Source organism: Pteropus alecto, unplaced genomic scaffold, assembly GCF_000325575.1.
Source record: "Pteropus alecto unplaced genomic scaffold, ASM32557v1 scaffold21, whole genome shotgun sequence".
Classification (NCBI taxonomy): Eukaryota; Metazoa; Chordata; class Mammalia; order Chiroptera; family Pteropodidae; genus Pteropus; species Pteropus alecto.
The window spans coordinates 23,512,317-23,539,849 of record NW_006436282.1 but is presented as its reverse complement, the minus strand read 5'-3'; the positions used below and the strand labels follow the sequence as shown (position 1 = coordinate 23,539,849).

Below are 27,533 nucleotides of genomic sequence, written 5' to 3'. Positions count from 1 at the left end.
AATGTAATTTTTTTAAGTTATCAAGCATTAAACTGAATTGTATCTTTAAATACATGTTTTAGAGAGAAGAATTATTATTTATCAATTAATTAGTTGCCTGGTGTGTTCAAGAAAAGTGGTAGAACATTCACGTGTAAATCCATAAAGGAAAAATCCTTGGAGAAGCTCATGTGCTGTGTAATTAGAGTTAATTAACACATTTGCTAATTGACTATTATTTAGCACTCCAGCTGCTAAGGAAAAATCCATAGGCCCATTAAATATTAATTAGCAAGAGACTATTGTCTGATCCTGTCAGATTCTATATTGATGAGATTTTTTACAAGCCCAGCTTTGTCAGGCTGGAGATGGAGTAGCACACAGTAGTTGGCTATTTAGAATAATAAGAAAATGAGAATCTCATTAATAAACACATATGCCCTGTATTTCAGTCATTTATTTTTTTCTTCAACTGATTATGTTGCCAAAAATACAAGAAATATCGTATTCATCCGCATTTGCATAGCTACCTATAACCTTAAGATTCATGTGGTTCCCATTATATCAAATTCTTGGCATTTTCTGGGCAGCCTATGTAACATACCCTTTAGAAAACTAAAAGAAAACCAACTCATTAATTGTAGAAATAAAATACTCTGCTATTTTTAAACAGTTTTATTGAGATATAATTTACATACCACCCCTTTAGAGTACATAACTCAATAGTTTTTAGTGTATATACAGAGCTATGTGACCATAGCTACAAACAAATTTGAAAACATTCCATCATCCCAAAAAGAAATCCATTAACAATAACTCCCCATTCCCCCTACCAACCCTCCCAATATGGCTAATTTTTACTAATTTTCCACCCCACTATTTTTTTCATGTTTTCTTGTAGATACCTCAATAACATTATGTAAGTGTTTCAGACCCATGAAGTAGAAAATTTCCTTCTGCTATTCAGACATCTGTTTCAAACTGAAATATTCTGTTCAACTGCAGAAAAGTAAAAGACGTCAGAATACCTCGTTTTTTCAAAAGTACTTTTGAAATGTAAAGCATAATTTAAGAACCAAGAGAAAGTATCCTATAAGTACACAGTTATCTGTTCTTTTTAAAACTATCAACTACTCTCATTACTTTGGAAGTACATTATTAAATCCAGCAAAAATGTCACACAAAAGTTTTTAAACTTACTTTTATTTAAAACTTTATTTTAACTGGGTTAACTTGTTCTGATAATAAAATTAAAAGTATAGTGCAATCTATAAAACATTTGACATTTGACATGTAATCTGAAGAATTGTCCTGATGCTACCAAAACAAACAAAACCAACCTTACTTTCATTTAGCCAAAGCATTTTTTCTCACATCATAACTTTTTAGACTTTAGACATACAGAATAGATATACAGAATTTAGCAATTTGCCTTTTACGAATTTAGTAGGAAAAAGAGAGCTGAAAATAGTTAATTAAATGAGCCCTAAGTCCCCCAATCATGTCAGGCATTTTTTTTTAAAGAACAGTGAAAATCAGTTCTAACAGCTAAGGCTGGGAGGGGGCATTTTGCTGACAGAAGTGAGCCTCTCATCAAATTCGAGCTCTTTCCATCCTCTCTTCCCCTAACTCTAGACATCTCCCACATTCCTCAAGTAATCTAAACATGTCTGCTACCCAAGTTAAGCAATTATATAATACAGCCAAGAGTTTTGTATCATATCATTTTAATCACACAAAACGTTTATTTGCACCTCACTACCCAAACTATTCTTGACTGTGAATCGGTATGCTCAGATTCATCTACTCCTTGCATTTACCTCTCTATATGAAAAACTGCATTCACATGAAAGAAAGAGAACTTCCAAAATAAAGTCACTTTTCATGTCACTAAAGAAAAATCTAACACAGGTAGCCTACTTTTTAATATAATAGTTAAACAATAAACTCACAAAAACATGAGCCAAAATAGGCTAAAGTATTATAAAAATCCCTAGTTACATGCTCTGCAGATGCCACATGCACATACACAGACACAGACACACAATCACACGGGTACGTGTTGAGACCTGGCTTCATGTCCTCAATTTAGCAGCAGGAGCTCCTCTATCGCCCTGTCACACTGGAGAGAAAGGAACTGGGTTCTAAACAAAAACTCTCCCACACTGACAGCAACAGTCTACACAAGCAAGCAACCCTGGAAGCTCTGGGAGGTGGGTGTGCGCACTGCAGGCAGCCCTGTGCTAATTAGAAAAAGATACCCCCAAGGTGAGAGGAACTCGGCCTTACTGAGCCAGTACTTGGCAAAGGTGACACCTTTGTGACATTTAGAAAAGGCATCCTTCCTCTGGGGAGAATTCTTCCAGGCAAGGACACATGGCTTGGAAAGAAAGACAAGGTCTGTATTTCAGCCTCCACTTGTCCCTGGCCTGAGTGCCCTCCTGCAGAAACAACCTGCACAAGCCTGAGCAGTGGCCTGGGGGTGGGTGTGCTGGAGAGAGAGGGGTCTGCAGCTTCACCTTGACTACAGCAGGTAGAGCAAGGCCTCCCAGCAATGAGATCAAGCCCTTCTTCCCCTGAGAACACCAGGCACACCGTCCCACCACAAAAAAAAAGCTCAATTTCGTTCAGATCACATATAGAAGACAAAATCTGAAGTAAAGGCAGTTTTAGAAATGTCTCTGTAGATCATACAAATATGCTGATCAGATGAAAATCAAACACAATCAATGTTTAAAGATTTTTCTTAATATTATTTTGCTTGGGTATTTAAAGTTTTCAGTAAAATATGTTTAACTCTGAGATACACACCACATAATCCTCCATTTTTATATGGTCAAATATAAAAAATCTTCACTTTCTCACTTAACATCATAGATAGGTTCTTTGACATTAAGTGACAGGAATATAATAAAACCAATTTTACCATAGGATAACTGATATAAACAAGAGTTAAGTTTCTACAGCATCTCTCCAACATTATAATGAAACTACATTGAATGAAATGAGGTTATTTGAGGGCCTGCTGTATTCTAACTCAGGTACTTACAATAACACACTCAAGATTAACTGCAAATTACCTTTTACATCACCGAATGTTCCATAAGTCATATTGCAAGCTGTTCTCTGAAGATTATGTTCGTACATCAATTTGATCTGATATTGGTTCCCATGTTCCACATTACCCAAGGTTCCTAAAGAGAAAGAAATAAAAGGATTGCTTTGTATTTGTTTACGTTAAAAAATAATTTCTTCTCATCCTCTACACCAATTCTAAGTCATTCAATTTCAGTGAAATTTAAAATGACAAAGTACTAAAACTTTATGTATTATAATATTATAAACAATTAGCATAGTGATGACACAAAATGTCAGCACAGTTAAAATAATTTAGTCTCCGGAAGAAGACACCATTAGATGCAATACCACCCTGGGCTACAGTTTACTATTTCCATTATGTCTGAGTAGCGTATAATTATTTAAATAACAACAAAACCCTCCAATTTCCGTTCTGAAATAAATGAGGTTAAGTTCTTTGCACTTACAACCAATAACATAGCAAAGACATGACTCAAAAGTGTCTAAGAAAAAAATTCCCCACACTTTCAAGCAATTCAATTTTCTGTCTCAATTCTCAAAATACTCAAGCCCTGGGGCATTATATTCTAATTTAACGGAGAGATCTTCTAAAGCTTCCCTCAGCAAGTAGACAGAACAATATGTTTTATTTGAAGTCTGCCAAGAAGGATCCCCTTCAAAACAAAAAATATATCTACCTGCTCTGCATTTAATAGATCATATTGCTACAATCACTTTTTAGTTCTCTCCAAAACAGAAGAGATTCTTTATCCACATTTTACTCTCAGTTGTTAAGCTTTCTAGAAATAGAGTGAGAGCGACGTCCCAGCGATCAGGCAAGAATATGATGGTTAAAAGAGGTGTTTGAAAGAAAAAGGATTCAGAATGCAACTTTTTCCATAAAAAAAGCATCTTTGTCATTAATTTAAAAGCATAAATAAGTAAAAGTTAAAAAATAAATAAATAAAAGTACAAAAGTTAAAGAAAAACTTAAAATACTATAAAGCAAATGAAATAACCCCCATATTTATACATGAGCTTTTTTTGGGGGTTTTTTTTTTTTTTTGGTCCAAAAAAATTAACCAACATGCCCTGAGGTTATAAGAATATAAATCTTTCTATTTCCATTTTAGAATTGAGGTACCTTAAGTTCAGAAAAAATTTTTTTTTAATTGCCCCCTAAATCACACAGCTGGTAAAGGACACAGTCCTTAGAATAGGTCTTCGGAACCAGCACTATATATCCTGGTATCTGGTTGTCCATCATTTAACAACTTTCAGGGATCTTGGTAAGCCAATGACAATCTCCCAAAAGAAAGCGACATCAAGAATATGTCACTTCCACCTCCACCTTCCTCAGCCTGGACTTCTCCTCATTCGGAAGGTGGAGGGTTGAAAGAGAAAAATTAACAGGAGGATTTCTTGAAGGAGAATCACTTCTACTCAGATCTACACTCACAAAAATGCTAACAACAACAGACTTCACAGACCAATAGAATAAAAAACAAAGAGAAGGGCTCAAATTTGCCAGCAAACCCTGAGCAGCGATGAAAGCTTTCTGGAATCTAAACAGCAGTAAAATCAGTAAGGTCCAGGGACACTAAGGGGTAATCACAACCATAGTAGCCATGTGGGCGGGGCGGGGAGACACTAAATAACACACAACATTAACCCTAAGGAGAGTTCCAGCCTCCAAGAAACTAGGAAAAGAAGTTCAAAGAAACATTCTGTTTGTCCCTAGAGAAATTACAAATTTCATTCCACACTTAAAACCAGATCGACCCCTCTGAGAAGGAATGTACTTCCACACGCCTGCTAGCCGGCGGGGCAGTGAACACAGAGGTCAGCAGTCGATATTTAAACAAACTTGGCATGAAATGACACTAGTATCTGTGTTGTGCAAAGGCTCCACAAATTTTTAAATTTCAGGTGACAGCACTTTAAAACATAGTAGTGCAACTGTGGAGAACAAAAGACAACTTATCTTCCTTAAAAACACCTTGGAATAAAGGTAGAATCTGAAAATCTAAAATTTCTGGCCATTGTTATCTAGAGATGCATCAGTGACGTAAGATTAAAATTACTTACATGGGTTTTGCCCTTGGATATACAGACCAAATATAGTTAAATGTATATAATTATAGTCTACATGTAGCTAAAGTTAATATAGTTTCATTAATTAAAAAGGAAATGGTTATTAGAACACGTAATGCTGTTGGCCTTATTTAAACAAAATCTGATTTAAACAAAAAAAAATTCTATGGAAAATCAAAGGTCACCTTGACAACAGTTTTTGGTAGTTTTTGGTACAGTTTTAGATTGAGTGCTAAGAAAATCAAATGATGTAAAGATCTAAATCTTATTCTCATTACAGAGTAAGTTAAGTCATTGAGTTAAATAACCAAATGAGATTATATAAGCCTGTTAAAAGTAAAGAACCACGTTTTTGCCCTCTCATGGCAAACATTAAAATCCTATAAATATGTCGAATGCTTAGTAAATGCTTTTTGAAAAGTATACAATTTTTGGAAAAGAATATTTAAGACAATATAATTAGTATGGCTTAAGCTCACACATGAGTAACCATTTATTCAGAAACTGAAGCCCATCAGAAAGGAATCGGAGATGCCATGTGAAGCTTTTCCTTTACCCAAGAATGGTAAGAAAGGCTGACTCAGGTCAGCAAGACTCTGCTATTTCTCTATACGAAGCATGCTTGTGTAACATATCACCCACCAGAAAGTCAGCACGGCAGCCTCTGACACACAGTAGGTGTTTGGTGTGTCCAGGAGGTCTCCTCTAGTTTACCTCCAATCTTTTTTAGAAGCACGCAGTATATAAAAGAAAATAAAAAATATTTTGGGAGGGGGCAGTTGGGGATAAGGGTGTCAAGTTCGGTGGTTTTATTTAAACTGGAAAATGTTTATGCTTACCCTGTTACAGTAAAAGCTAGGTAAAAGTTCAATCTGGAACCTCAAGAAACATTTTCAAAAGAAGCAAAACATTAACTTCCCCGCTTCTCAATTTAAGCCAAGCCAGGAAAAATATACAGATTGCCAGACTACAAATGTTATAAGAGGCTGAAGAAATGAGAGACAGAGAAGAGAAGCAAAGTGGGGGGAAATGGAGTTTGGACAACTCCTCAGCTCCAGAGAACACAAAGCTTATAATGAACAAAGAATAAAAGAGCAATGAAATCACCATTCCCCTGACAAATAACTTCCATTTTCAACACTAATTTGAAGGAAGATGTCCCATGTCTCATAAATAAGTTGTGACCAAACACGCCAGTTTCTTTCAGTAGGCTTTTCTGATCAACATACATTTATCCCTAGTCTATGCCCTACTCCCGAATGGAACTCTACAGCAGGGGTCAGTACCAGTCTGCAGCCTGTTAGGAACCAGGCTACACAGCAGGAGGTGAGCGGCGGGCAAGCCCACGAAGCTTCGTCTGTATTTGCAGCCGCTCCCCAGTGCTAGCATCACCGCCTCAGCTCCACCTTCGATTCTCATAGGAGCACCGGTCCCTGGTGCCAAAAAGGTTGGGGACCACTGCTCTAGAGGCTTCTGCCTTTCTGGGCCACTGTTAAAACAGGTCCAAGGAAGGCCAAGAGCCTAACTTCTAGTTTCTGTGATACTTCCCTCCCCTGCCCTCTTATTATTAGAATCTTTGTGAAGCCTCCGGAAGGGGCCGAATCTCCAAGAAGTGTTCAAGGCTAACTATAGGCAAGTTTTCCTTTTCCACGGCCAGTGTAGCCCGGTTAGTAAAATATCACTCACAGTTAACAGGCTTACAATGGAAAACAGAGGAACTAGATTCATGCAATAAAGTAGCCTGTCACACTTTCTCCATTTACTCTGGAACACTAAATACTTGCCCTATCACTAAGAGGAACATCTCTTACTGTTAAACCAATGAGAGTGTTTAATAATGACAGTGAGGGGTACTCTATGGGGCCTCTGGTATAAAGAGAGTGGAAAAGGAAATGACAGTGGTAACAGAGAAGGGAAAAAAAAGAGGAAAAAAAAATAACACAGAGAGAGTAATAATAAGCCACTACCAATTGCCTCAGTACTACCCAGAAACTAGCTCAGTCACTCATTCAACAAGTATGCCCACCATATACCATATGCCAGGTTACCAAGCCTGCCTTAATAATCTAACAGGTCACCCCAGAAAGAGATCACCTAAGAAGATCCATCTCAGCGACAGTAATTATGAATCATTATTCAAATTGAAAGCAAAATACAGAGAAAGCTCAAATCAAGAGAATGAGTGTGAGACATACAAATCCTAAAAGCTAACATTTACAACAAACCCAAAGGAGAGTATCTTTTGAATAAGAAATAGATCCTTGGACTTTTAGCTTTTTTGTACCTATAAAAAATTTCCCCAATATTGATATCCGCAAAAATAACTCTTGACTTGAACTAAAATTTATCTAATAACCAAAACAAAATTTTTAAAGTTACCTTTGACATTTAATAAGGACCAAAATACTAAAACTGAACTACATTTAACTACCAGTGTCAGAGAATGAAAGCTGATTAAGACTCAGATAAGTGCCTTGAGGTCTAGCTGAGTGAAGACAACCAAAAGCCAAGAAATTGGAACTGTAAAAAAAAAAAAATACTTGAGGTTCACCAAAGAAAATGTACTTTAAATGGCTATGACTCAGCATCTAATGAATTTTGTTGTTGTTATTGAATATTTAAGACTCAAGTGTCCTAGGTGCCCAGCATTGGTCTCTATTGGTCATAGGCAATGCTGGAAGCAATTCTTGGGAGGAAAGAGATTACAAGAAACCCTCTACTAGAAATTTAAGTATACATGGGCATAGCAGACCAAGCAGAAAATGTAAAAGCCTAAGTGCCTAAAAGAATGAATGAACAATAAGAAAATGCTAACCAAGATAAGAAAACTCTCTATCGATGTTTGTGTTCTCTGTCAAGTCAATATTAGAGAATATCTATTTTTTTATAATATTAAGACCAATTTTTAATACAAATTCTGCACTAGAAAAAGAAATGTTTCTTACCTGAGACAGAGTAGACACAAAGTTTTCTAGAATGCAACACAGCCAAATGAAGCATTTCAGTACCTCTGAAAAATGGGGACAGTTTTAAAAGTTTAAATATTAGTTTCAAATGTAACCAAAAAACTGCAGAATAATTTTTTAAAGAAGTTATGACCATAGCCTACCATGAGTAAATGTAACAATTCATTAGATAAGATTCTAAGTTGAAAAATAAAGGTAACTACAAACACCAGTTTGACAATCCCAGAGGCTCAAGGAGCTGCCTTCAGATAGAAGCCATGGGAACCTCCCAGAAAGTTGTATCAAGCCTCCTTCATGAGTGCTCTCCCACAAGAAAGAGATCCAAGTCAGGTCCTGGCTCTCTGGCTGATTAACCTGTGACCTTGAGCAAGTCACTTAATCTCTCTGAGCCAACTTCCCCTTTCGGAAAATAAAATAAGAGGTTTCAATTAAATTAAAATTACGTGAAAGCACTTTATAAAGTATAAAACATCACAGAATACTAATCAGTATTAAATGACAGTAATGAATTTAAATGGTATTTATCAATTACAGTTCTGAAATTTTATTAAAGATATTGAAAACATTTCAGTTTGGACTAAGTCTCAAATAGAAATAAAACTGCCACTGTCACCAATTCATTTCCCAGCCCCTATCAAGCAGAAGTCCTAAATTCAAAGTCTTCAAGGGTCAAGCCAGTGGCCCTTGAAGACTCTGAGTGTAAATGGCCATGATCAACAGGAGACTGGGGCCAGACTAAGAAGGTGGCCACTAAGCTCTGGTCCTGTGGCCGAATCTCCACATTTTTCTTTTTTCCAAGAGAAGCCAGAATGCAGGGATTTTATGTGAAATCTGGTTCTTAAATGCTGGCAACTCTTTTCAATTTAAAACACATCTGCAAGCAGGCCTCCAGTGAATGACCTCTGTTCTACAGACTCTTTACAAAATAAGAATTATATTAGATAACACCTGCAAAATTTTGTTATAATGTATACATACCACTTGCTCTACTACCAGAAAATACAAATATGTACATCCCATAATCAATATTACCTTCAAAAAATTTTTATATGTGCCCTGAACATTCAAAACAATTTTTCCATCATGCACAGGAAAAGAACAGATGTATGAAAAGATAGTACAGTGTGGAATCGGACAGACCTGGGCTGAATCCTGGCTCTGTGACCCAAAGCTCTGAGTTCTAGCTTGGTACCTTATCTCTAAAATGCAGATCACGTCTTACAGATAAGATTAATGAGACAGTACTAGTTAACAGTAGTATTCTATCCATTCACTGTTAACCTCTTCCCTTCCAACAAGTGATCACAGAGATGAAGGCCCCGCTCAGGACACTGCACAATGATTGTGACAGCATTTCCTTTTTAAAAAAACAAAAAGGTAAAAATGCTTTTGAGGCAAAAATCCTTTTGTCTCCTTACTTTAGAAATCTATCATGTCTAATGTGAGCTAAGTACCCAATTGGGCACCTAATCATCACCAGCTTTTAGAAGGAGTAGATATTTACCAACCATGTCAGTCATAAAATCTCCCCTATCCACTCTGGAAGTCCTATCTTGTGCCCTGGCCTACAGTACCCATGAAGCAGCTTCCCATCAGAATGAAGCATCTCATGAGAAGAGAGTTCATGGTCAGGAGCAGTTAGTTGTTCAGGTTTTACTAGTAGGAGTCAGGGCCCTGAATAAACAGCAGCTGGATGAATAAATTATGATAAGCAAATGGAGTGAGCCAAAATCCAGAGCTCAAGGTACTACCACACTTGTATGGCAAAATGGGGCTCAGAACAAAGAGGCTGAGGAAAACAAAACCACCTCTGCCTCCTTAACTTTTCACAATGGATACTTTAATAAATGATTAAGAAACACAGGCTTTCATCAGAAAGGATGAAACACTACCATTTTCAACAACATGGATGATCTTTAGAGTATCGTGCTGAGTGAAACAAGTCAGACAGAAAAGGACAAGAACCATATGACTTCACTCACACGCGGGACATAAAACAAAGCAACAAACGAACTCATAGACAACAGTATGGTGCTTATCAGAAGGAAAGAGGATAAAAAAGGTAAAGGGGCTCAAATATATGGTGACAGGAAGACAAGACTGGGTGGCGAACACACAGATGTGTACCTTAGAACTTATATGTTATTAACCAATGTCACCCTAATAAATTTAATATTTTAAAAAAAAGAAATACCATTTTAATTTTAAGACTCTTCACATATGAAACTAAGATAAAATGTGCAATATCATCAGTATATAAAAAGCAGATATATTAAACAAAATGGAAACTAGTAAACGGTTTTCTAAAATAAATTCGGTTTAAAAGTATAAAGTTCTTAGAAACAAAGCTCTTGTAAGGGAAAGACTTACTGGGGTTGAGCTGGCTTAAGAAACTGAGGACCTCTCTACCCCAAATAAGTAATTCATTTAAAGCTTCGAATTTATGTACCAAAAGCATTACTGCTACTTTGTCTAATTCTTTAAAGAAACATTTATAGAACCTGTACATTTAAGTGTTTTAAGTGAGTAAATACTTTATATTTCTTTATTTGGTTATTTTAAAAAGCTTATCTCTTTTCTTTTAAGCTTCTGATCCATCAGACATCTTAGATCTGTCACTATTTTAAAAAGTTCTAAATGATTCTATCCTAAACATATGGGTTTCCATATTTTTTTAAAAAAATGTTCAGTACATGAGGAACACCTAGGTAACAATACCCAGAAAATATGTTGAATTTGTGGACAGTCTTTTTTATTTTGAAGAATCCAAAAAAGTGACACAGTGAGGGACTGATGTACTCCAAGTAAGATAAAATACCAGAATTTGTGGACTGTACTTACGAAACAAACTTTCCTACTTCCACTTGCAGTATTGGATCTCGCAGATGCACTTCTAGAAGCAAATCTTCAGCTTGAGCTCCATCTCCTGTTTTTACAGGATGGGGGTTAAAGATTCGTAGGTATCCCATAAAGCTACCCACAATTATTTTATCTGTAGAGAAATTTTTTTAAAAGATATAAGAAAAAAAAACAAACATTAGCAACAAAATTTCTTTGGAAATAAACTTTTTAATATCTAAAAGAGAAATCTAAAAAGTAAAAGCATTCAGTATGGCTTCATATACAAAGCCCAACCTGCCAATAGAAGATGTAACTAAAGTGAACTTACTATTAAAAACATACAGCTTTTCAAAAGTAGCTTTACATTTACCAATATGCAAATGTACTAACATATTACATTTTTCCCTAAGCCTTGATTTGGTATCAGTAGTTACAATTTAACTCAATCAAAACAAGCCTTTTTGTCAAAGGACTAGTATGATTGTTAACGGATTTAATCAGAGTGCCAACTCTACAGCTGGTTGTGGCTGCCTAAAAGATTATATTAAAAAAGATTCTAAAGCTTCCCTAGATAGAGTCCTCCGACTAACAATGTCTACTCTTGGGTACAAGAGGGGGAAATGGTAGGATAGGTTTGCAAGTTGAATTTTGTCCTCCAAAAAGATATGTCAAAGTCCTAATCCCCAGTACCTGTGACTTCATTTGGAAATAGGGCCTTTGCAGATGTAATCGAGTTAAGATGAGAGCACAGTCAATGCGGTGTGTGACGGAACTCTACTAGTATTCTTAGAAGAGAAAACTGAGACAGAGGGAGAATGCCATGTGAAGACACAGACATAAAAGGAGAAGCTGCTCACGTAACAACAGAGGCACAGATTGCAGTGATGAATGTACAAGCCAAAGAATGCTTGGAATGATCAGAAGCTGCAAGAGGCAAAGAAGGATCCTAGAGGCTTCACGGGGAGCCTGGCCTTGCCAGCACTAACCAGACAGAGGGCTGGTCAAGGTTGAAAAACAAATAGTAGCAGTTACACTACTGGGTGACCACTTGCAAAACAGAAGAAGGTAGCCTCCAACGCGACTTCTTTATGCTACCATACAATTTTTCCTACTTCTTCCTCTTATTTTTTAAAGTTTTTCCATCTCTTCTTCTTCTGCACAACCATACATAGGTTGTGAACACAGACTGTACCACTTAGTCTAGAGGCAGCAGAATATTGGAACATGGTCATGACTGAATGACAAGAGAAAGGGGTATCACCCAGAGATCCCGGCCCCGAAGAGTCCATGCGCCCTAAAAGTGCCTCTGCAGCAGCAGGTGCCCGCGGCACTCTCCCTCCGTGCGTGGGCACAGACACGTGTGTGTGTGCAGGTGCCCGTGGCACTCCCCCTCCGTGCATGGGCACAGACACGTGTGTATGCAGGTGTCTGTGGCAATCCCCCTTCACGCGTGGGCACAGACACATGTGTGCAGTTGTGCAGGAGACAGTTGCCCCGTATAAATGCTGAGTAGCTGGAAGATAAACGTAGGCTCTCCTTTCCAGTCAGCCTTATGTGTTTGCTACTCTGATTCTTGTAAGAAACTCTCCCTCCAGGCCACAGGTTATCATGTCATCTCAGCTGGACCAGGCAGATTCTCTTTCATCCCCACTGTCATTATCTCTCTTGAGTCTGAATCTTGAATGGAGAAGAGCTGTATCTAATTTCAACTGGGATCTCAAGATCAGCAAGGAATCCTTCTATGTATCAAGTCAGCGTCACCTAAAACAATTTCAAGATGCCCAATGCCATCCCTTCATTCTCTGATCACCTCAAAGAAAGTAGGGGTCAACTGGCATTACTGCTTCGACTTCCCAACCCACCTGCAAACTTCTCTTCGTCCATATCCATTCCTACCTTCTTGCCTTGCGTCACCGGGAAAACAGTTCTCATGCCTGTTTTAAGTTTAAGCCTTCCACCGGCACACCTGATGCCACCTGACTGTCTTCTCTGGATTCCTGCTCTCAGTTACATCCTCTATGTGACATACTGAATTTTTCCCACTTCTCTTTATCCTATGTTATCCCCAATCATCCTCCCTTCTTCCCCTCACAGCTAAATTTCTTCAAAGAGCTACACACACTCAGCCTGCCCCACCTCCCACTCCTTCACTCAGTGAAAATCTAGATTTTGTTACCCACTCACTCACCCTCACCAAGGACACTAATGAATCACTTGTCACTAACTGGCATGGAAACTTTTCAGTCTTCATGGCGCTAAACCTCACCAGCCAGGTACCAGCCCTATCGCTTCTCCTTCCTCTCTGCATGCCCTTCTCTGGATCCATTACTGACTCTCCTTCCCAAACCTCCCCCTTTAATGCTCACGTTCTCCAGGTTATGGTCAAAAGGTTCCTTTCCTCTTATTCTACCTTCTCTCTCTGGGCATTTTCACTCATTTTCAGGGCTTCAAATACAAGCAGCATACTGTTCACTCTATTCTGCCTGTTAGACATTTCTGTCTCAAACAGAGCACGTCCCAAACTGCTCTCGTTAATCTTTCGCTCCATTAGATCAACAATAACAACTGACAACTTTAGTTTGTCACCATTCGACTTTGGAGCTTGTCAAAATGCAGATACCTAAACTCCCCTTCAATCCACCTATCCCAAAGAACATGCTCTTACAGGATCTTGTACACCTGGTTTAAAAAATCCTCATATGTAATAATCACCCCAGGATATTATGATGCAAGGTAGACCACTCTTTTTCTACGTGGGATTCACATACGGAACAATTTATGTACAGCACGCTTGAGGAAACTGCTCACAGCTAGCCGTGAACTGGAGGGAAGCAACATCTCAGCATACTGGTAACCTACAGGCAGCACCCCACTGAGAAGCTCTAATAGAAATGATGAGTGAACAGTATGTTATACAGACAATCAGTAAGTAGTTTCCAACCAAGCTGAGCTACAGATAGTTTGACAAGAAGTGGGTTTGAAATTGTTCTCTGGTAGATACGTTTGTGGTGTGACTCTTTTACGTTCCTTAAAAACAGGGGAATCAAGTTTTAACAAACAGGTAGGAAGTAGGGTTCATAATCTTTGAGGAACCTCCCAGGACACCCTCTGAATAGAAGGTCTTCCCATCTCCTGTCAATGGGAAGGCAGGAAGCAGATAATCCTTAGAAACAATTTAATAGGTGCTCAGCACACTTTAGTGCCTCCCACGCTCCTCTGCCAATATAATTGTCTCTTTTCACCTTGTCTCCCAGATTCTAGAGTTCTCATTATAAACAAGAAATAAAGAACAAAGAAAAATGTAAGGCGACAGTACTTACATGCACTAAACTAAAAGAATGATTATACTGTTAACGATATTCTCTATAAGAGGCCAATGACTATCTGGATTATTTTTAAAAGCTCATGACTATAAACCATTAAAACCAAATACAAATTTCAAATAGCCATGATATAGAACTTAAATGTTTTAAAAATCACTTTAAAAAATACGAAGATGCAAAAAGGAGCAATTAATACAAGAATAAGATACAATGTTTATAGTATCATTATATAAAAATAAAAGCAATGATTTAACGATCGTTTAATACCAATAGAGTAGCATAATTCCTGACAGAATCGACACAAATCAGAAAAACATAAACAACTAAACAGAAAAATGATATTTACCAGTCTGCTACCTCAATATCATGTGTAAGGAAAACTGCCTTCAAAATTCAGGCGTAATTATGACAGTTCTATAAAGTACACTTAAAAAGGAAGTCGTTCTGAGTTCATCTCTGTAAAGCTTCATTCCAAGATACCTGGTCTTATGTTACTTACCCTGTCCATTTCCACTATTGTCAACATCAGCCAAACACAAACAGCCTTGATCAAATTCTTCTTTTTCTCCCAGAACAGTCGACCACCAATCACGGGCTTTAAATAAAGACATTTTTGTTCACTCTAAAAAGAAAAAATGTATTTATAATAAAAATCCACTTCACACCATGAATTATGAATTAATTATCTCTTAAGGCATAGCAAATTAAACTTGGACAACTTTGAGAAAAACACTTCTGTAGATAACTTTAATTTTTTGTATTTTGTCGATATATGTGAAACCACAAGTCCAGATTGGTGGAAACAATCAGATATTTTGCGATGCCATTGGAAAGTCAGGCTGAGAAATTCTACATTTATGTTGGGCCAATTCTCCCTTCTGGGAGATTTAGTAGACAACTGCACAAATCAACTAAAAATATATTCTTTGGAGGATCAAAATTCAAATTCTACCAGCACTCATTAGTACATAATTCCTTAGCAAAATACCTAATGTCCCTTCAGTTTGGTTATTGGAAAGCCTGCGGCATCTCCTGTCACAATAAGTTGCTAAGAAGAGCAAATGAGATCAAATGCATCAAATTACTAACACCAGAACTGTCCATTATAGGTTTTTAAAAATGCATTCACTCCCTTTCCCCATTCTAATTATAGAAAAGCAAGATGAAAAATAAAAATTCACATCAAAAAGAAGCAGGAAAACTGGTTTGTAGGTCCATTTATACCACTAACTGCCTGCGTGTCCTCGGGCAACCTGCACAATGTCTCTGAGCTTTGACTCCTCGTCTAGAATGAGGACAGACCAGCCATGCCCACCACTGAGCTTCTGATGTAATGGATGAAGGCCCATTGGACCTTCTGAATTACAACACAAACATCGTATACCCTGGCGCTCTACCAAAGTTCATTTATGCAACATAAATGAGGCTTTCACTCACTCTGCGTTGATTTATATAATAATCAGGAAAGCAGTCAGTCCTCCTTATTCAAAGCAGCCATGCTGCAGAAGGGTCACAGCAAACACTGAACTAGCGAATACTAAACTATTGGTCCTAGAGGAGATACAGGGTTAGGTTGCTGCAGGCCTCTAGTCACAACGTTTTCATCAATAAATCAAGACATGACTTTTGCTTGTGTGTGTATTTCTATTTAAGATACTTTATTTATTGTTGTTTCATTAACATTGAACTCAATGGCCAACAACACTAAGACTCACATCTGAAGGAAGCTGATCTAACACATCCTTCCTGCACTTAGAAATATTACATTTAGGGACCATTTTAAATAGCAAAATCAAAAGAAAAAAGAAAAAAAACACAGATGTGGAAAATATGTCACTAAATAGACCATGAAAAGGGTATCTGTCTACAGTATGACAGCTGAAATAAGAAGGCAGAGAACTGCTGTGTTTGGCATCAGCTGGGAACACGTGCATCGAGTGACTCAAATTTTTGCCACTGTGCGCATAACCATGAATAACCCCAAAACCACCACCACTATTGATTTTTAAAATACAAACAAATTTTAGTGAGTAAGCAAACTCACAAATATATCATCTGCAAATAATGAGGATCAACTGTACTTAAAAAAAAATGTAGATCAATCTGCTTCTCAAAGTAGGCCTTCCACGTAGGCTAATCACAGAAACCAAGACCACTTGTTTTCTTAAAATTTGCTGAGAAATTACTTGAGAATAATGTGATGGTGAAAAGTGCAGACTCTGGAGGCAATCAGTATAAGCCTGAATCCGTGCTCCACCAAATACTAACCATGCGACCAGTGGCAGGCTACCAAAAGTTACCGAACCTCTCTATACTCTGCTTCCTCATCTATAAGATCGAGGTAAGAATGGTGTGGTGAGGATTAAAGACGACAACGGAGGCAGCCTGTGGAATGAGAGAAGACATCTGCAAATCATGTATCTGATAAAGAGTTAATACATAGACTACATATAAAGAACTCGTATGACTCAACAAAAACAATTTTTCCTTAATTGGCAAAGGACTCAAATGGACATTTCTCCAAAGAGCCAATAAGCCCATGAAAAAATGTTCAACATCTCAACAGTAGGGAAAAGTAAATCAAAACCAAAGTGAAATACGACCTCACACCCTTTAGGATGGCTTTTACAAAAAAAAAAAAAAAAACAGAAAACAACAAATGTTGGCAAGGATGTAGAGTAACTGGAACCCTTTGCACTGTTGGTAAGACTATATAATGGTGTAGCCACAGTATGTTGGTTCCTCAAAAAGTTAAAAATAAAAATTATCATATGATCCAAAAATTTCATCGCTGGGTATATATCCAAGAGAATTGAAAGCAAGTTCTCAAAGAGATATATGTACGCTCAAGTTCATAGCAGCATTATTCACAACAGCCAAATGTAGAAGCAACCCAGTGTCCATCAACAGCTGAGTAGATAAACAAAATGTGGTATATACATTTAATGAAATAATATCAGTCTTAAAAAAAAGGAAACTATGACATATACAACAACATGGATGAACCTTGGGAACATTGTGCTAAGTGAAATAAGCCAGGCACAAGGACAAATACTATGGTTCCATTTATATGAGGTACCTAGAGTAGTCAAATTCCTAGAGTAGAATGGCAGTTGTCAGAGTTGGAAGGAGGAGGAAATGGGGAGTTTTCGTTTAATGGTATAGTTTCAGTTTTTCAAAAATAAGTTTTAGGGATTAGTTGCACAAAAATGTGAATGCACTTAACACTACTGAACTGTGCAATTAAAATTGGTTATGATGGTAAATTTTATGTTACACATATTTTATCATAATTAAAAAATAAAATCTTTAAGTTTTAAAAAAAATACAGTAGTGTCAGCACACTACTTGGCACATAATAAGCACTCGATAAACATTAGCCATTGCTATGGTTTTTACCATTTTTATGATTTTTTTAAAAACCTACACTGAAGAAAAAAACAAAGTCCTTCAACATATAAATGGTTAAACTATGATACATTCATACCATGGAAAAAAACAGCAAATTTTTTTAAATGAAGTAACAACAACTCGAATGGATCTCAAGGTCATTATGCTGAGTGAAAAAAATACACACACCCCCCCAATCTCAAAAGGTCACATATTAAATAATTCCATTTCTATAACATTTTCAAAATAACAAAATTAAACTGATCACTGGATGCAGGGTTATGAGAGGGTGTGACTTTAGGGGGCTAGTATAAGGAAATTTCTTTGGGATAATGGAAAAGATCTGTAACCTGACTTTGGTGGTGGTTTCATGGGGTAAATTTTAATTTCTTAGAACTATATTCTAAAAAGAAGAATGTATGTAATATAAAACCTGATAAAATCGAAGTAAAATTTGTAGTTTAGTCATAGTATTGTATTAATGTCATTTAATGGTTTTGATGATTGTACCGTTACCACTGGAAACCACTATTTTTGCAACTTCTTTGTGAGTATAAAATTATATCAAAATGACAAGTTTAAAGAAACATGAAAAAAAAAAGAAAATTCCATGCAACACCCTGTCTTTATGCTAAAAAAGAAATGAGTCAAATAAAGGCAAGGTGTTGATGGAAATAAAGGGAAAATACATAGAGGATAAATAAACTTATAATGAGTTTTAATATACATGTAAGAGTTTCTAAAAAACATTATTAATGGCACTATATAACCATACAAGTTGCCAGATGACTAAATTTTGAATCTGGCAGCAAGTATTCAAAAAATGTAATAAACATTTTCATTGCACTTTTATTAGATTTTCTTATTTGAAAGGGAAATAACAGTATTTAATAAATGCCATATATTCTCAGTACGTACTCCAGATACATTGGAAAATAGTAGTACGCCACACTGTTGGGCTACCAGAATGAAGACACATCATTCTCTTGCAGCCCAGAATAGAGTATTACTCAAATTCAGTACCACTCAATGATTCACTAGGACAACTCACAGCACTCAGTATACAGTCATCATCATGGCTACGATTTACTACAGCAAAAGGATACATAGCATAATCAGGAAAAGGAAAAGTTGCATAGAGTGGGGGTAGGGAGGAAGTCTGAAGGAAACCAGGCACAAGCTTCCAAGATAGAAGGACTGGGCTCTGGGGTCAGACGTCAGGGAGAGGAGGAATTTGCCAGAAACCAGAACAGGAACATCCAATGAGACCAAAGGAAAACCAGGAGTGAGCTCTCTGGGAGTAGAAAAAAGTGTATCTAGAAAAAGAGTGATCAATTATATGAAATGCTATTGCTACATCATAAACAATGAAGACTTGGGGGCAACAGCTCCATCTGGAGACGTAGCCAGGGACACAAATCAATAGGCTAACCAAAAAGTAAGTGACCCTTTGAACATATTCTGAGTCAGCTGGTTCAAAAGGAGGCTCAGGGAGAGAAAATAGGAAGGGAAGATGTGCTCACCATCTGAAGAGGTCTCTTTTACCCCATGCCAGAACAGAGGGGCCTTACTAGTGAACATGTTAAACACCCAAGTAATAGTGAAAGAGAAACGATTTTTTCCATCAATGCTATGGAATTATACATAAAAAATCAAAATGCTTAGATAGGTGACCAGAAGAGACATACCTGCAGTTTGAATTTACACATTACTGCATCAGGTGAAAAAGCTATTATGTGAAAATGGCCTTAAAAGCCCTTGTTAGTAAACAAATTTTTTCAGCCTCCTAGAATAAAGAGGTAAAAACCCTCCAACATGGTCTGTAAATGGAAATGTTCTACATCAAGCACTAATTTCTCTTGGACTGCTTTCATAAAATTAAAGATCTATTCCTACTGACAAAATATTAATTTTATGACGGGCAACATTTAGTTCCTTTCTGTTTCTCCTGCTCTATCTATTTCTCCTTCATCACTCACCACTTCACTGGCTTCTGAAAGCCCTCCTTTCCAACAATGTTTAGCTCCTTGCTACACAAAGTAGTCCCTGGACCACCAGCATCATCAGTATCACCCAAAAGCTTGCTAGAAATGCAGAATCTCAGCTCTGCATTTGATTCCCATGCACTTTAAAGCAGCAGTTTCCAACCTGTTTGGCACCAAGGACCAGTGCTCCTATGAGAATCTAATGCCTGATGATCTGACGTGGAGCTGAGGCAGTGATGCTAGTGCTGGGGAGCGGCTGCAAATACAGATCAAGCTTTGCTCGCTCCCCAGCCACTCACCTCCTGCTGTGCGGTCCAGTTCCTAATAGGCCACATACTAGTACTGGTCCGCAGCCTTGGGGGTTGGGGACCCCTACCTTAAAGTTTCAAAAGAACTGGTTGAACTGATCCTGATAGCTTAAGTGGATGTTTTCTTACAGCATGGGTTCCCTCTTCCTTTTTCCTGGAACATCTGTCACCAGTTACCTTCCCAAAGCTTGAAAAAGATACCTGTTTTTTCAAATCAAAAAAAACTTTAACAGCTGGAAGGTAACCATCAATCAGCTGATCCTCTCATTCTGTAAGAAAGGCCCATAGGGATTACGTGACTTTCCTAAATCTCACAACTAATGGCAAAAACTTGCTTCAGCATACCCTCTCCCTGAACTCCCAGATCCCTGTCTCATTAAGCTGCCACTTCCCACAATTTAATATCCAAAAAATTGAAAAAGCATGGGTCAGTAGAAGGATATTTTTATTTTGCTTTATTTAAATTTTTTTTGCAGGGGGCAGTGTTAATTTTAAACACAGGTCCAACAAATGGCTTTTCTTCACAAGACCACAGCTAACTTAATTATTTCAGACCAACTGACTTCCATACCAGGGCAAAACATAAGGTAATACATAGCAAAATTACATAAATTCCATTATGTCCAAATCCTGCATATTGGTTCCATGTCCCAGGTGGTACCACTGTGAACAATAATTTAGTAAACAATAATGACTTATATCTTTTAAAAGTTAATGGAACGAGAAAACCAACGATCTGAGCTGATGGTTACCCAGTATGCGTTTCCCCAGTGCCCGCCTCAGATTTCAAAGGCAGAAGCAGGGAAAGGCATACTGCCCACTCCCAAGAAATTAAGAAAATACAAACTCTCATCTGTGCTAAATTAGCATACCGTTAATTTCCTTTTCTAAAAATTGGTGAATTTTAAATTGACAACTTAGGCTGCAGGACAATAGATTTCAAAAAGGGAGTTCCTTTCCACGTTGGCTTCAAAGATGGATTTGATAACAACTCTTGAACAACTTAAAGTTGCTGGATGTCCCTGTTTGAGTGAAGCTCTGATACACGCTGCAACATGGATGAACCTTGGGAACGTTATACTAAAAGAAGCCAGTCACAAAAGACCACTTATTTTATTATGCCGTTTACATAAAATGTACGGAAGAGGCAAATCCATAAAGACAAATTAAATTAGTGATTGTGTAGGACTAATAGGATGAAAGATTTCTTTATGAGTGATGAAAACATTCTAAAACTGCAGTGCAACTGACAGTTGCACATGTGTGTGAATATACAAAAAGAAGAAAAGATTGAATTGTATACATTAAATAGGTGAATTGATGGTATGGGAATTTCATTAGGGCGGTTGTTTTTAAAGAGTAAATGGTGTTGGATACATGGGGGGTTGTTTTACTATTCTTTATGTTTTGTTTATGTTTAAAATTTCCCATTATAAAAATATCAAAATAAAGTTAACTTTTTTTTAAAGTAAGATACTCCCATATTTTGGGCACATTTACCACTCTATCAGAAGAAAAATAGGATAGCATATTAAATTCAGAAGGTTAACAAAATAAATTCTACCCTTTCTTCTGGAAGAACATCCCACCCCATCGAGAGAAGAAAAACTGACTATAAATTCAGACTTAACTAAAATGCTAATTCACTGTCCAAGTCAGGAAGGTACAGGCCTCGACTTTAAGAAATAAAGGTAAGCAGTGCGTAGGTCAATTACTGGCAGGTAAGGAAGAAGGAAGATGAAGAACAGCAGTAAAAGGGTATTTTTCATCATGAAACCTGGCTTTTCTGTTGCAAAAATAAAAAGTATTCCAATAACAAAAAAATGTATAAAATTGATTTTTATTTGCTTTAGTTAACTACCTTGAATAAAAACAAGAAACAAGAATTAATATTTTATCTCCTATTCATTCAGTGTTGATTTCCAGCTCCTCAGTGATTTTTGTCTTTAAGTGAACGAAAAACAAAAACTAAAAATCAGGTTTTCAGTGAAAAGGAAAATAATAGCTAAAATTTACTAATTGTTTAGTAAGTCCCAGGCAGTGTCCTAAGTGCTTTGTAAGTTCTATTTTAATCTTCGTAACAGAACTACAAAGTAAATTGTAGGTACTATTATTCAGAAATCCAAGAATATAGAGACGTTAGGAAACCTGCCCAAGTGGTCACTACTAACACCCAAACCCAGGCTGTCTACTCCAGAATCCTAAACAAGTGCCGCCACCCCACAAAGACTAAAAATCTGTAACTCCGTTTATGATAATTCTAACCCCTGCAAGTTCAAACTGCAGGAAAGTATTTTATACATTTAATTAAAATTTTAAAGGATGACTAGAAAACAATTTTGAGGTTTTAACAGGTGCATACCTATAAATAGCTACAAAAGATTGATTTCTTACGCTTTATCTCCTATTTTATTATAATAATCTATCCCCTAAGCTCCAGAAATTCTCTGCCATACTTATCACTTGACACTTTTTTGTTAATATTTATATACATGTTATCTTCCACATCAGTTTACTCAGATTTAGTTTTTATTAATATATGTTTTAACACCCAGTTGGCCTAGTCCTGCTCTACGAAAGGATGGCTAGAAAAATGACTCTGGCAATGAGAACCCCAAAAATCCTGTGGAAGGAACACGTGGTTTAGAAGGCTGTCGTTCATGTCTGGAACTACGCTTTCCTCCAGTCATGCTAGGGCTGCCTCAAATTTCACGAAATAGGAATCAGGTCTTCCAGTTCAAGAAAGATGACAAAAGCTTTTGAAAATAACATGAGAAGGGCTGTGTTGTAATCTGCAATAAGACACAAAAGGCCAAAGAGCACAGAACTCACACAGACCAGGATTCCCTTTCTGATCCCACACTGCAGCTGTGTGACCTTAGACAAGTCCCTCACCCTGTAGTCTCCCAATTGTTCTGGGGGGAAGGATAAAATGACCTAAAACATGTTAACTGCTTAGCCCAATACCCAACCCATAGGAAGCAGTCAACAAATGTCAGATAAACGTCAGTAATAACCTAAAAGTAACAATAGCGGTGGTGGTGTGTGTTCTGAGCAAGAACAAATTACAAATGCCCATCTGACCCTCTGGACCGAAGTTTAAATGAGACATTCAAAACACTGATAGTAATCTTTCACTGAACTGTTGTTAATCAGCAGAGACGTTTTATGTTTCAATAATTAGAGAAAAATTTGAATCTTTATTCTGAGGAATAAAACTTGCTACATATATCCAAAACGGTAAAACTCTAAAAATTACTACAACATCAATATACGACTGATATTGGATTTTTTCCCCCTCAGTGAATGTTTCCATCAATAAATTGTACCATAAACATAAATGCAGTGGTATTTTAAGAACAATTACGTATAATTACACAAAGTGAAAAATTCCTTAAACTCTCATAAATAACTCAAGTTATTTGCAAAATTTTCAAAAGTTTCTTTTTTTAAGTTCTGCTAAATAATGGTTCATTCTATTCACAAAATAAAAATCATCTACCAGTTATTCTCTTTATATATTTCTCATAAGTTAGACAATCTGTCTCTCTCTCCTCTCTCTGAATGCTGGCAGACTTTAGTTAAGACCCATAGCTTTCCTCCAGCATCTTCACACTATGCATGTGTGAGATGTGGTTTCATTTTCTAAGTGAGATTATAAAGGGGGGTGGGGGAACCACTCTATGAACTTCTTAAGGAAATTTAAATTAACAGCAGGATTTATTTGCCTGGGGAAGGGAAATGCTGATAAAATCAGCTCAGTTCATCTAAACTGCTGAGGTCTGCAATGTGAAAAGAGAAGGGGAAGCAATAATCCTCTTGCAAGAAGGAATTAGGAGGTATTAGTATATGCATCCTACTGCAGTCATAGGTTGAGAACCACAAGACCTGTTGGTCACAGGAGGATGCTTGCACGCCAGGTGACATTCCTGAGTAGAATCTTTAAAAATTCTTATCACCCTTTCTCGAAAATGATCACAGGATCTCACACACATTGTACTCGCCGCTGTGCTGTGTTTTGCTTTGAATGCAAACATCCTAAGAAATCTACCACGCTACATGGCATCAGATGATCTAGCCCACAAAATAAAACTCAGGGAATTCATGCGCCCGATGTTTAATACCGTACTTTCTTACCTGATGCTGAATCAGGTGGTCCTGTCCCACCTTTCTTCGAAGTCTCTTTCCGCAGATTTCCCTTGTCTGCCAGGGTCCCAGGGCTGGAACGGCCGAGAGCGAGAACGGAGACTACAGAAAACACCAACGCAACTTCGCTACTCCCTCTCGTTCCCCTGCTCCAACTTGTTGCACGTCCTGGGCAAAGAGAGCACCTCACCAGGTAGCACCACCAGCTGCACAGAGTTGGACCGACCCCCACAAGGAGCTCCTCTGCATCCCTTCTCTGTCACTCCCGTAGACAAGCAAGGGAAACGGCATCAATCCCTTGGAAGAGACCAAGCAGGCGAGAACAACGGCGAATCCTGCTGCTCCCAAAGAGGAGGAAACGGTAAAGAAGGCAGTGATGGGGATGTAGCAGAAAAAGGACAGCAACGGTGGAAGGGCCACCTCCCGACTCCTGCCTAACTCCAAGCCATCTTCGCCCTGTTGTCATAGCACTTTACAACGAACTGTACTGCGCAAGTCAGATGGCTGAGCCCCGAGGCCTTCTGGGGGTTGTGGTCCAGAGCCGCTGAGGAGGACGGAAGTCGGAGGACTTTCCGAGGTGGGCGTTGCCCACCTAGATTTCTACTGGGCGGGGCTGGAATGAACCACAGCCTGGCGCTCATTAGCAGAAAGTTAAAAAAAATCCCCTTTCAAGGCCTTGGACAGTTCCTGCAACAGGACTCAGGAAAACGCGCCACGCGCCACAGGCCACACGCCTCCGCCCTCTTACTCCTCCCGACCTCGCCCCTCGGCGCTCCCGGGTGGGACTTCCCGCGGGGGTGGGTTTTGCGCAGAGGAGGCGGGGCGTCTGGGCTTTTCAGCAAGTGAGGCCGAAACCTTGAGGAGTGGTTTTGTGTTTTACCAGACCTAACGGATGGGAGTTATAGGACAGTGCCTGACACTCACCTTGAAGAGGACTCCCAGGCTGCGGACCAAGATCACGGAAATGGTGGGGGCAGTTGAAAGTTCCAGGCGTTTTATTTTTTCCTAATGGAAAAAGTGCTGCTGTAGTTACTAGTATATGTTTCCTGATCACAAGTGCTAAACATTGTCTTTAGTATATGCCTTGGAGTGGATTTCCTTGCATACAAGCACTCAAATGTTCGACTTTACAACTAAACATCATAATGCCAATTTTCAAGCTTTTTTTCATTTTTCACCACGTGGTCGTTAATGCCAATTCAATGCCAGCCCCAATTTAGTTCCGTGAACGAGCAAATTTACTAGAGAAAGCTCAATTGTGATACAACACTGCTGTGAGAACAGCACAGCTATGGCACAGCTCAAAGGTGTTAAGCCCAATTACGAGGCAGCATGGCTATAGCAAAGAGGCAACCTGGGACGAAGTGACTAGCAACTTAACAGCTGTTTCGCACAACGGGGCCCCAAACTACTCCACTGAAATCCCTTCAGTTCCAGCACAAGAAACACAATACCCCAAAACAAGAAAATAGCGGTACCCTACTCCAGCGGCTGACTTATACAGAAAGGAGGCTCTGACCCAGAGCCCTGATTGGTCCAGCCTCATGCAAATGAGGATTCCAAATCCTCACAATTCGATTGGTCCAAATGTACTGCCTTGATTGGTCAGAATGGATCTGTTCTGATTAGTCAGGGATACAGTTGGCAGCTTTAATTGGACGGACAAAGTCTCAGTCCTATTGGGTGAAATAGGATTCTAGGAACTCCTTTACAAAGACTCGCTCAGGCGGCATGAATTCAGTGCAAGCGGGCGATATTGTATAGGTTTCTTTTCAAAACTTGGCATGGTTTTGGAAACAGGTCTTAGGCTGTTTTATCTTTTTTTAATTTTAGCCTGGTTAGCAACCAGGAGCTCTTCCTGGTAGGTGTCTTCCTTAGGGTCCATACATCTTTGCTTTCAAATTCAATGTAGGCATAACACTGTCAGCCACCACATTGAAACTTTCCTTCTTGCTTATTTCACTAGATTTTAACTTAGGCTTTAAAGTTCCTGTTTTTCATCACCAATTCACATTACCACTAGAAAATATCATTTTAAATTATTACATTTCTTAGATAAAAGAATTTCATGAAATTAAATACCATTATTAATACTTTGATATTATTACCCTGTCATAACATTAGATATAAAAATTCAAATTACTCGGATTGCAAATAACAGTTTAAGCACAAATTATAATAAAATACCCTCCCCATTAAAATTCAAATGATTAAAATGTTTCGACTTGAAAAAAAGGTCATAAAATCAGTGATAAAGTCTAAAGAAATATTTGATATGTTGGTAAAGAAAAAATATGGAAAGAATACTGGAAGGAATTTTCATTAAAAATATTAAAAGTGAGTATTAAGAGGACTTAGGATTGATTAAATTGTTCCTTTACATTTTCAATGTTTTCCAATATTTATTCAATGGCCATGTCTTACCTGTATAATTAGAATAAGTTTGGAAAATAATAGGATAAAAATAATGGAATAAAAAACTATGAAAATAAGTGGACATTATCAGAATAACTCATATACTTCAACCTTCTAAAAAATGTAAACGCTTAATTTTTTTAAAATCCTGTGACAAGAGGAACTTCTGAAAGTTTGTGATAGCCAATCTATTTCCTTCATAGTGTAGGATAATGTAGATACTATTTGCTGGAAAACCTAAGATAATTTATCATTTATAGCATGAAAACTTTATTTTCAACAGCTAGTGCCAGAATTCCTCTTAATGAATTTATAAAAATGACTGTAGTTTTTTCCTATTTTCGTTTCCACACTTCTTTCCAATGTCACTTTGCTGCTCCACCTTCCAATTTACATTTGTCCTATGACTTGCTTTGGACAATAAGATGTAAACACCATTCAAGCAAAGCCTTGAAAAGTGCTTGTGCATTCCGTCTTCCTTTCTGCTGCTTTTGGAAGCACTACAGCTAGCCACTTCCATGTGAATGAGCTGTAGAAGCCTGACGGCTGAGAGAGATGTCGTCAGGTCGTCCACATTACCCCACCAAACACATGAGTGAAGCCATCCTAAACCAACCCACCCCAACAGAGCCGCCAGCTAACTACAGAGATTCCTCAAACCCTCCCCAACCCCCCCACACCACCTCCCTGCCCAGAGCAGAATTCACAAACCCGTATTATTTTTTTAAAACTCATACACATTAGATACACACAAGAATCACATATCAGATACAGTTTTGAGAACAAAACCTAGTTAAGGACCTAACACTTTTGCATCCTGGCTCCATGACTTACTAGCTCTGCCTCCTTGGGCATGTCATTTAACTCTTTGGGCTCCTTCTCCTTATCTATGAACTTAAAGTAATACATATAAGTTTTTAAAGATTAAATCAACTCTTATTAAAGGCTTAGCTCAATAACCAGCCCATAAAAAGCGCTCCTTCTATGTTAGCTTTTCACTTCCAGCAC

General features: G+C 37.8%; 1 protein-coding gene across 9 annotated transcripts in view; it reads right to left on the bottom strand.

Annotated features, from left to right (window-relative positions):
* BBS9 (Bardet-Biedl syndrome 9) overlaps positions 1-26,126 on the bottom strand; it is a 417,354-nt gene extending 391,228 nt beyond the window's left edge. For 2 of the 9 annotated variants that reach the window (XR_001516909.2, XM_015589535.2), the window contains exons 1-5: positions 24,102-24,903; positions 14,781-14,903; positions 10,959-11,109; positions 8,097-8,161; positions 3,060-3,173 (exon numbers count right to left, since the gene is read on the bottom strand). Coding sequence is in view for 8 of the 9 variants with exons in the window: in XM_015589535.2 (XP_015445021.1) it covers positions 3,060-3,173; positions 8,097-8,161; positions 10,959-11,109; positions 14,781-14,892 (442 nt within the window). In the remaining variant the exon portion in view is untranslated. Of the gene's footprint in view, positions 1-3,059; positions 3,174-8,096; positions 8,162-10,958; positions 11,110-11,648; positions 11,778-14,780; positions 14,904-16,549; positions 16,667-24,101; positions 24,941-25,034 lie in introns of those variants that run through there. The other 7 variants (XM_015589531.2, XM_015589533.2, XM_015589532.2 and 4 more) reach the window with 7 other exon arrangements.
* Between the last annotated feature and the right edge of the window lie 1,407 nt (positions 26,127-27,533).